The sequence below is a fragment of the Pyxicephalus adspersus genome, chromosome 5 (assembly GCF_032062135.1).
Source record: "Pyxicephalus adspersus chromosome 5, UCB_Pads_2.0, whole genome shotgun sequence".
NCBI lineage: Eukaryota > Metazoa > Chordata > Amphibia > Anura > Pyxicephalidae > Pyxicephalus > Pyxicephalus adspersus.
The window spans coordinates 123,774,021-123,785,492 of NC_092862.1; the positions used below are offsets into that span (position 1 = coordinate 123,774,021).

At 37.1% G+C, this 11,472-nt stretch overlaps 1 protein-coding gene across 10 annotated transcripts in view; it reads right to left on the bottom strand.

The window, feature by feature from the left end:
- DIP2C (disco interacting protein 2 homolog C) overlaps nucleotides 1-11,472 on the bottom strand; it is a 274,574-nt gene that overhangs the window by 101,733 nt on the left and 161,369 nt on the right. For all 10 annotated transcript variants that reach the window (XM_072412615.1, XM_072412618.1, XM_072412620.1 and 7 more), the window contains 3 exons: nucleotides 10,547-10,678; nucleotides 8,424-8,543; nucleotides 5,401-5,598 (listed from right to left, as the gene is read on the bottom strand). In XM_072412615.1, coding sequence (XP_072268716.1) covers nucleotides 5,401-5,598; nucleotides 8,424-8,543; nucleotides 10,547-10,678 — 450 coding nt within the window. The remainder of the gene's footprint in view (nucleotides 1-5,400; nucleotides 5,599-8,423; nucleotides 8,544-10,546; nucleotides 10,679-11,472) is intronic.

Consider the following 11,472-nt stretch of genomic DNA (forward strand, 5'->3'; position numbering starts at 1 on the left):
TAAATCTAAGCCTGCAAGGCTTCTTATGCACAATTTGTATTCTAGCCCTATTTTATTTATCCGTGGAGAATTCAAGGAGGTCAAACGTAATGTTTAGAGACCCCCTTCACCAGTTGCTGCCCTGTCAAATGTTTTAACTGTTGTTGATAACATATGCTGTCTTCCTGCCCCTATGTAGCCACAACAATATCAGGTAGCTGTGTGATTTTGAGCATTCTTCCTAACTACAGGACTCTGTTATGGGATACTGCTGAAGACTGTGTTTGTGAGTTGTCAGCATGAGGTCAGGCAGTTGGCAGTCACTGACTATTAGAATTTATTAGTTTTGTATAAAGTGAGCAAAGGATAGGACTTGTGTCAAGTTTTCATTATAGTCTCTGGCCTGCTTCAGAAATTTAAATTGAAATCTTGCCCTAATGACAAGGTTGTTCGGAAAGCAGGAATCAGGGAGAAATCTCCGGTGGGGATACAAGGAGGAATGTAAAACATTAGGAGCTCTCCCATGGAAAAAAGAAACCATTTTATTTCAGTTAAAACTAACTGAAACAGTTGTCCCCACTTCCTATACCTGTTAGTTAACATACTTTCAGAACCAATAATGATTAGGGTTAGGCTTTTCTCTTGTATTAAGTGGTCTCTGGTAGGTGATTTGGACAAAATCCAAGAGATCTGTAAGAGATGCATCATCACACAATGGATGAGTGTATTTATTTTTTTATTTTGCTATATTGCAGGGGGTCGGCAAACGTTTTGGACTACTAGGTCATTTCAGGAGGTCAAAAAGGCACACTAGGCCAGAAGAAACAAGGTGTCCAAGGAAAGTTTTTTTCCAACCGTGACTGCAAACGAGCAGCCTCAGTCTTCCGCAGTGTAGACTTTGTAAGTGTGCACGTGCTTGGCATTGATACGCCCCTTGAGATTTGACCGCTTGAAAGTGCTGTTGGTGTTGTTGCACACTAAGCACAGGGCTTTGCTGCTGCGTCGGACGAAGAATAATTCGTCAGTCCACTCAGGGTTGAAGACTCCTAGCTGTGCGTTGCTTCTGCTCTTTAGGCATAGTAATTAGGGTTACTGTACGGGAACTCAATAATGTGGCGGGAACTCACAATAAGGTGACAATTCAATTAGGCCGAATCTAACAATAAATAACTAGGGGGCATTAGGCCGGACTGGAATACTGGCTAGGCCGTATCCGGCCCAAAGGCCGGAGTTTGCCTACCTCTGCTATAGTCTATCCATGGGAAATAAGCTGATGTATTTCAAGGAGACACCAGTAGGTGTAGTCTTCTAAATCTTCTAAATCACATATTATATCAGTGGGGGAAGAAATATGAGTATATGTTGTGGTTGACTAGGTTTAGAAGAAAACCTGTAGCTTTGCCTTGGATCAAAATAGAACAGGTTGGTATTGGCTAATTAGACTGACAGGGTCTGATTTATTAAAGCTCTCCAAGTCTGGAGAGAATACACTTTTATCTTTAGCTGGGTGATCAAAAAAATCTGTAATGGATTCTGGTCGAGGATTGAAAACATTTGCTAACAAATAGCAAATGACTTTAAGAATTCCATTTCGGGTTTGCTTGACCATCCAGGTTCACTGATAAAATTGTAGTCTCTCCAGCCTTGGAGTGCTTTAATAAATCAAGCCTAAAGTGTTTAAAAAACTCTTTTGGACATTAAAGTTTATTTATTGTTTAGATTTTTTACAAACTTGAACAATCTTTACAGATCACTGGCTCTGGGAAAGCCACTCATGCCGAAGATCACTCAATCTTGTGATACCACGCAAAGGTAGATAAATAGGATCCAAAGCAGTTCATGAGATAATCCAATCAATCAATCCATTTATTTTTGTTGTCACTTTCACTATTAAGCCCTTCAGGGCTTGATAGTGAAAGTGACTACAAAAATAAACTTTGTAATCTAGTAATGCCCAAAGCTGGAACCTGTCAGTAATTGCTGCCACAATGGTTGGGCTCCAGCTTTGTGTATTAATAGATTTCAGAGTTTATACTTGTCAACACTAATCATCGTAGTGCTTTTACTTTCATTATTAGGCCCTGATGAAGGGGGAGTTTTTTTTAATCTTTTTTATTGGTTTGGTGCCTATTTTTCTACCTATTTCTGTGCAATAAGAACTTGACAAAGGGTTCTTTTCCCTGTTAAGTTCTTTGCATGCACTTATGCTATTAATTTGAAGGCATTTTTAGAAATAAATTATTTAAGTTTTTAAGGGTATACATTTCAGTCATGCAAAATAGTTCAGAACAACCTTGATATATTGTTCACAACTTATTTTTTATTAAGTAAATGTAACAGAATCGTACAAAGTGAATACATACTTGATAAAAGAAATGCAGCCTAGTGGAGAGGTATAAAAAAGATAAAACAAGAGCAATGTATGAAGAATGTGGGAAAAAACAGAAAGGGTAGCAGGTGGAGAAAAGAGACAAGAAGAGAAGAGGAAAATGAGGAGAATGTGGTAGGGAAAAGCATAGAACCTAAAAATGAAAAAGTACCTTACTCATACCAGTTGGCAAGAAGGTGGCATCACTAGAAATAAGTCTCTAATATTAACAATTCTGCTAAACTGTAGAACAGTACACTGTAGTTTGCATGAAAACAAACCAGTAAACTGTCTTACAAACTTGTTCCTCCTTGTAGTGTAATGCAGACCTAATCCTTCCACCAATTTGACCCCAATATTCTTAGCAGGCCTGAGACTAACACTCGGTGGAGAGAACATATCATACATAATCATCCGACGTAAAGAATAATGCTTAGGACTGGGAACTGCCCCAAAGAAGATAAAGCTTTGTAGTTAGCTCAGAGGTTACTCTAAGCAAGTAGTTTTATACTTTTTAAAATGTTGCACTGTAAAATAAGTTACAGAACCGGTAAAAAGAAAACCTTATACAAACATTAAAATTCATAAAATAAAGCTAATTCAACTTTATTCCACATCACATTCCATTCCATTCAATTTGTCTCCTAAAAACATTATAAAATATTCTAGTAACTTGAAACAAACACAGACTATATGAACAAGCAGACCCCTACTGTTGGACAAACCATTAACCTCAATGCCTTGGGGACAAATACTACTTTACAAGGGCTGCTTTGAACTGGAAGCACACGGGAGAGGAAGCTTCACCATAAATAAGAAAGTTTTGCTTTGATTCCGACCACTAACAGTCCGAATGTTCTCAGCACAAATTCACTTTGGCTTTTAATTTCCTAAGCAGCTGCTTAAGCAGTTATTGTAATGTGTGATACCAGAAAGACATACTAAAAGGTCATTATCAGGGGTAAATGTAAGGGGAAGTTAGAATGTAAGCACGGCATGTGTCCATACAGGTGTATTTACACAGCAAGGATACCAGCACATTATGACTGATCAGCCAACCAGAATAATCCAATGAGACCTGAGCTGAACATAAAAAGGAATCAGTTACAGCCGTTTTAAATTATTATTATTGTGCAGTCTCTTTACGGATTATTAATGTTTACCCCCTTTTTTTAGTTTTATATTCTATAAAGATGACTTTCAAGCTGAAAGGCCCCCTGTGGTCTGACAGCAGCTGCTTCAAATCTGTTTACATTCCTCTAAAAGTAAACCTGTGATTAGAAAGAATGGAGGCTCCCATTGCAGACTTCTGGAAAAAGAACTTCCCTGGTTGTCATCCTAATTCTCTAACTTCAGTATTGTCTTTGATCTGGAAGAATCATTCAGGGTCCTGACTTTTCTCTCCTTGTCTGCATGTTCATTTCTGCTCACAAGACCGAAAGTACATCCAAGCGGCCAGTAATTTTAGAAAATGGTTAGCAATGCTTTTTCTTCTTCTTTTTCTTCTTCCTCGTATTATTATTATTATTATTATTATTATTAATAATAATAAACAGGATTTATATAGCGATATGGCAATGGTGGTGGTATATCACAGGATTTATTTAGCCCCAACATATTACGCAGCGCTGAGGAACTGGAAACTAGTACTGTATGTTATCAACATGTCATATGGTATACAACAGAATAGAATTAGTCAAACTTCAGGGGGATCCCTCAGCTTTGGCTAAAGACCTAAAAGTAATCCTTTAAGTTAGGAAAACTAAGTCACAGTGCAAAACAAAAACCTTTCATTAGAAGGCCTGCAATAACAATTAATTTAAATCCACTAATATAATACCTTACCTCTTTATTCCTATAACAGAATGTAATGAAATTACAAAAAAATCTTTCTATTTTAATTACACATCTAATTTTAAATCACATGATAGGAGTACTACCATATATATCCAAGAATAAAACAAGTTGTTTTGCCTCATTAGAAAAACAATCTTAGTTTCTACTTGTCTCAGGGGGTGCCTGGCCACCAATGGTCACCAGTACGGTTGATTTGAAAGTGGATCATCCACGTATGAAACAGGAAGATGATCCTCTCCTCCTTTGCTGCCACTTACAGGTAAGCCTAGCTCACCAAACACAAAAGTTATTACTTTTCACCTGTATAGCATGAATAACAGAAGAAGGATATACACAGCACCCTCCTCCCACTTGGTGGAGTAATGGGCAACCTGGCCCTTAGAATCACATTTGGATCTTTTTATTTTGGTCCAACCATGGAGCTGGACTGCAATACAGTATGGAGGTGCTGTGCTAGTCTTCGGAGATAAATGGGGGTGGGAGTTAAGCACTACTCGATCGGGAAGTAGCGTGTATGAGATCAGCTATAGCCACCTCTGTTCAAGCTTTCAGTCTACAATTAGCTTTTCTTTTCAGAGCTTTTCTGTACCTCCTGCAGATTGCTGCAACTACTTCCAGCTTCTGGACTGGTAGGATGGTATGGCTCATAAGTCATTGTGATGTATCCTGAAAGCTAGAGATCATTACCAATCAGGTGACAGTTGTCATTGTCTGGCCTGCTGCATATTTAAAAGGTGAAATCCACCTTGTCTTGCAGAAAGGAATTATTGTTAGGCCCATATATCAACATAAATTGAAATACATAAATAAATTAATGAAAGGAAATTTTAATTCAGACAATCACAGTAAAAGAGGCATTAAACTGTCAAACACATCAAACTGTGCATATTAAAGGAAAACACCACTATAAATCCACTTTCATCAGTTTTCAGTTTTTTAACTTTTTTAAATATTTTATCTTTTTGTTGTACATTATTATATACATCTTACATTTTAAAAGGTGTCTCCCATCACTAAATAATAAATAATTTTGTGACCTAGGTTTATACTTGAGTCAAAGCATGGTTCCTGTATTAAAGGAATCTCCATTAATATTTGACTCAGTTTTGTATTCAAGTAGGCTAAATAAGTTAAACACTTATTTACAAATACACTGCTGAATTGCAAGCCAGAAAAGCAGAAAACAAATTTCTTACCATATGTTAAGATGTATAGTGGTTTTCCATTTGTGTCCATTGTGGTAAGGCAGGGCGCTTTAGGTGATATGGTTCCCCATCTCTGTAGTGCTGCTTCCAGTGATGGAGGCCAGTTAGTGACTACTCCCAGCTGCTCCCCTCTCATAGCTAACATCTGTGCTCCCTCTGGTTTTGGCTGGTTTGGATCGGGCTGTTGAACTTGGGAGACAATGTAGAGGACACTGTATTAATAACAGTAAAATTAGCCACGTAACTATACATAATAAACATAGATAAGTTTTCTCCAAATGAAACAATTCACATGTTTCAATTGGTAGGCCACACTATGGATCTGATAACACTCCATTCTTCTTCTATAAAGTCACTCTCTAGCTGCCTGAATTAAGGTGACCCTCCATGCTGCTGTCTAGCTAACAATTCTGATTCTACAATGTTCCAGCCAAGAAAAGACAATTTTTCATTTTCTGATTCTGCCTTTGGTAAAATCTCACCAGCAGCAAAACTGTAACAATACCTAAAAGTTAAAAAAAAAAATAAAGGAGCATTACTTTTATAGCCTAAACTAATCATAGAATAACATTTTCCATCAATAGGTTGATTGATTCTACAAATACATTGAAGCAATCAAAAAACGATCAAATCAGTCATGTTTACGACCTATTTTTAGTTAAATAAACATAAAAAATTGATTGTGCATGGCATTTTGTATATTGACTAACCTTACTATTGAAATCTAACCACTTTCTTGTGTTACCATCAATATTTTAATTAGACATAGTGGTGAAAATGTTTGTAATGCTACTCTAATATCAGTCAAGTGCATGGCACATCAAATACTTGTAATCAATAGCAAGAATCAATTTAAATCCATCAAAAATGCCATCAAGAGAAACTTGCTCTTACCTAGAATTAATTACACAAAACATTCAATAAAATGCATTGTACAATTACTTTCAGAGTTTTCATCTTACAAGGACACCTAAAGAAGTGGTTCATCAACATAGACAGAGGCCACAGATAACAACGATACACAGTAAAATGTAGAGTTTTTCAACTTTTTCACATCCATACATCTATTGAGATCAGATTTCTAATATAAAGTACTGAACAAAAAAAAATTACTTGCTTTTCCTGGTTCCTCTATTCCCCTATATTATAGCACCCTGCTTACTAGCGCTCTTAGGAGCCCCCAGCTAGGATGCAAGCTGTGGGCTGGATCCTGATAATTTGTCAGTCTGGAATACTTCATAGCTGCATTTGAATGCAAACTTCTCAAGTAGTGCCCATGTGTGATGGTCTCCATGATTGAAAAAACTGAAATCTAACGAATGAAGGAAATGGACTAGAAATGTCAAACTGGGGATTAAAGGGCTAGAAAAAAACTTGGTGTTTTCCAGCCACTAAATAAGGCTCTTTCTGGCTTGATATAGCTTCTAATCCACACTGTGGGAAGCTAAATGCAGTGAAACTACAATAAGCAATCGGAGATGAGTTTGTATAACCGTGGAAGCATAAATGTAAGCTATTTTGGGCAGGATGCTCTCCTCCTCCCGTATCATTGTTTGTCATTTGCTACCCATATTTAATGTACACCACTACATAATATGTTGGCACTTTTTAAATGAAATTTAATAATAATGATGTAAGACTGAAGTTATGCTTTAATAGCTCTATACCAGGTATATGGCGGTATCTTTACTATCAGCAGGCTGATGAACTTGTCCTTTTGCCACTCTGTTCTTTACTTCTATTATCTAGTTCCCTGTGTTGCTTTTTCCCATTTTCCGTATAGATTGACACTGTTCTCTCTCAAAATGCCATTAGAAAAAGAATCTCAGCTTATACTCAAGTCACAACAGTAGATAGCGTGTCCTCGAACTGTGTAACAAATTCTTGCCATGTGAGACATAAGTTTGTTACACATTTTTCATGATGGTACAGCGCCATCCACTGGTGGCAAACAATAATACACAAAAGAAAAAAAAACACAGACTGATTTTAATTTTTTTCCTCCTTCAAGTAAATGTTTTAAAAATCACATCATGGATGTATATTTTCATGGTAATTTTTTTTTTACTTCTTTAAATATTAGCAGCAAAAAAACACATTTTGTGCATTTGGTTCAAGAATGTTACCTATACATATGGCTAAAAAAGCATTGATATCAATTAAACTGACCTGAGGGTTAAAAATTCCTTATGGTTTAGGAAACCTCTAGCAACCTTTGCAGGAACCCTAGGGTTCCTGATTGAGAAACACTACTACTACAGGATGTATAGAGATGTTCTGGAGAAATAGGAACCTGGAAACATTAACATATACGTAGTGGAATCAGACAGTGTGTGAGTTTTATTAACCGGTCAGTTTTAGGTCCTAGCATTTCTGCAATGATATACATTTGTATTGCTATAATGAAAGAGAGAAACAATTGGACATTTGATGCTTATTCAAGCCTAGTAATAAACAAACTGTAGAAATAGACCTTACAGTATTACAGAGCTACTGTGCTGTTTACTCCGGCAATGTAATTACATTAAACTAGGGGTAGAGAAGATGATTATTATGATATTAATGTTCTGCCAGCTACAGAATATTATTTATTGGCTCCGGGCATCTCTTGCATTTCTGCTTAAATTAATACTGAAAAACTGATCATATTCATTTAGTGGATACATGACGGCATGGCAGTTCTAGGAGAGTCAGGTGCACAGTGCATATTAATCTCTACATACCAGGGCTTTGTGTAACTACACACCTGTCTTTCCTTTTTCCTATGTTTTGTTGTATAACACGGTAATAAAAACATGGTTATTCTCCATACCCGTCTATCAATAAAGACTCAGGGTCTGAGAAATTCAAACTGAACAAATGAAAATAAGCAGAACATTGGAATCATTAAATGTTGTAAACACAGAGAAACTTCTCGACTGAAAGAACAAGGGCAGACGACACATGCATTTTGTTCTTGGGCAATTGGCTAAATCTTGCCAGAAATTTGGAAAACGGTGAGTATTTTTTCTTACCTTCCAATAATTCTTCAAAATCGTCTACAAAGAATTCCCGTAAAGGAGGCCTTTTGGGCCTTTTCAAGGTGTTAACAAGCTGCTGGATTTTTGCAGATACTCTACTGCTTACAGGAACACCTGCAGGAACAAAAGTACCAAATATCAAACATTTTTTATATAAAGGGCAAGGGCTGCCAGATCCCAGAAGACAAATCCCCCCCAGCCTATTCTTTGAGCTATACAGTGGTGCAGCTTCACAACTAATACAAGCTTATGAAGTGTGATAATATAATCAACCATGGAGAACCATCATAACAGAGGTCAAGATTTATCACATAAGCACCCAATATGGATATTTTTACTTCCGGTCCTGAAGACACACCAGGAAGTTGAGAAAATCTTTTCCCCTTACTGCCTGTTCCAGTGACAAATGTAAAATTTTGGAATTTCCATAGGTGTGGTTTGTCTAATTGACAATAATTGAAAAGTTAAACTGGTAAAATTCTTCATTAGGGAAAAACGAAAACAATAGAAAGAGTTGGTGCTTAAACTTAGGGGGAACAGCTATATACTTAAACAGTACCTATCAAGAGAAAATCATAGGGGCTTCCACTGCCATTGTCACTGAAATGGCAGCTGCTTATATATCATGCTGATTAATTGGATAAGTAAAGAGATTTGGAAATTTGAAGCTTCTCTTTACATGTTTGCATGTTGTAGGTTTGTGATTTTAAGGTATGTATGCCAGACACAGCAAGGCAACAAGGAATTTTAGAAGGAAGCCAACAATGGCAGCCTTTTCATGACAAGGTCACTTTAATTTACCCAGCTTGTTATATGAACTCATATTAACTGGAATGCTTCAGTGATCTACCAGCAAAAGTTTAATGCACATACAATTAGTAACCCACAATGCCAGAGGCGATAGTCATTAATGTGGAAGTAGAGAAATTGCAGGCCGTGGAATGCAGCAATTACTAATTATATTTCACCGTTCTCAAAATAATGAACTTCATCTCAAATACAGTGGACTGAAATTTGTTCACACAGATCCAGCTCGCATTCCAATTCACCCGTGACTTCCGTTTGGCTAAAGATCATAATTAGGAAAACAAGAGAGCACACTATTCCACATAAAAGGGGGCCTCACAGACAGGTAGGATCCAAATGCCCAATAATCACAATTCGAGGAAATTTCCAAACCTGTTTAGCTAATTTGTGCCTTGGGTCATGAACACGGATGGAAAGATTATTCTCCTCGCAATGAGTGGCAGCATTATGTGAGCTAATGTAGTGATGCTCTTTGATTTATTCCAAGCAAAAAATAATTTACTTATTTTATCATTACAGTGAACCCTCAGCTGAGACTTTAACACTGGATGGTCTTTTTTTCAGATTAGACACCCTCTCGCTTTTTATATCCCTTTTCATATTCCCAATAAAATTTCCGCACTGTGGTTTAAAGAGGATCTTGCTTTATGAGCATATAAAAGATCAATACTTTCAAATGCATTCACAAATACTGTGCAGGCAATCCTAAGGCACATTTTGCAATGTAGATTGTGGACTGGCCAAAAAGGGATCACTTTGACAAAGTTGGCTAGCTTGGACATTTGTACTGCAATATTTGCCAATCCAAGAATTCCTGTTTTATGCCACAATTATGTAATGGTGTATAGGAGTGTGGAGGGGGTCAATTTAGAATCTCCAATAAAAACAAAATCTCAAAATGCTGACAGCTTTAAAATTAATGTAATAGTCACCTGCAGATGGGTGACATGACCAGTTGGGAGGCATTGGTTGCATGGTGAACAGTGAGAGAGCACCTTCCAGTGAAATTTGGAATCCTCAGATGTCCGATCCTGATAGACAGTAAAGTCATGTCACCTACCTAGACAAATGATCTGGAAGATGGTATCTAAGGTAAGCTTTTATTGTTTTTAAGGTTTAGTGATATAGGGGTGGGGGAGCTATCATAAGGCTTAGATGTTGCTGACTGCAATGTCTGCTTTAAAGTACCCATAGGAATGGGATGTTGGTAAAAAAAGGACAAAACAACCACATCAAGTGAACAGTTCATAGTTATGCAATATGGTAATAGAGTTACAACATACTGATAAGTATAGCTTACAGTTACTCACCATCGCCTGTTTCCATAAGCTCAGCATTGCCGTATTTTGAGGTGACTCGTGACGTAGATCCCTGTGGCCTTTCTACTTGTATGGAGTGCTCTGAGGTGTATGTGGTAACATCTGGAGGGGCTGAATGGTTTTCTGTAAAATATGGTGCAACTTAGATGAACATAGAAAAATAAACCTCCATAATATCATCAGTAAACTAGGTCTTCTGGATCATTTTGGTGACATCCATCCCCCAGCACTGAGCAAAACAGTGGAATCCTGGATTTTTGGAATTAATTTAACACAATGCAAACAGAAAGCATGACCCTTAACATTCACAATAAACTTGTACAGGAAGCCAGCCATGACAGATGCATTGCACGCTTAGAACATCGTCACTCTCAAATTAAAACTGAAGAGGGAGGAACATTAACAGCCGTGGCTTCGGCAAACAAACCAAAAACCGGGAAAAGAAGGAGCAAAGCGCAGGGACTGATCAATACACATTATCAGGCAATTTACATATCATAGGTCAGGTCACAAGCACTAGCTAAAGGTTTGCCCTATATGCAAAGGTGTTGCAAACAAGCCTTTTGTTCACAATATGACACACATAATCACATCAGAGAATTTTTAGAAATGTAAAGTAAATGTAATTTTAAATTTATAAATACCATGTAATAAAGAATAAAAGAAGTCTTCCTGAAGAAATACACCATGTCCCTCCCAACCCAGAGCTGTGTCCTATTCTGAGACATTGTTCTCTTTTTTTGCTAACCCTCCACATCATAAACAATTTTTGTATAACACTGTTAGCCTAAACTGCAGTACAACCAAACTTAGAGGTCTTTTTGTGGTACCAGAAACTCACCAAATGTTTAGCCACTATTTTTTTTCACATTGGATTGAATATGTAAGTCACCAAACGTTTAGTCACAATTTTTTCA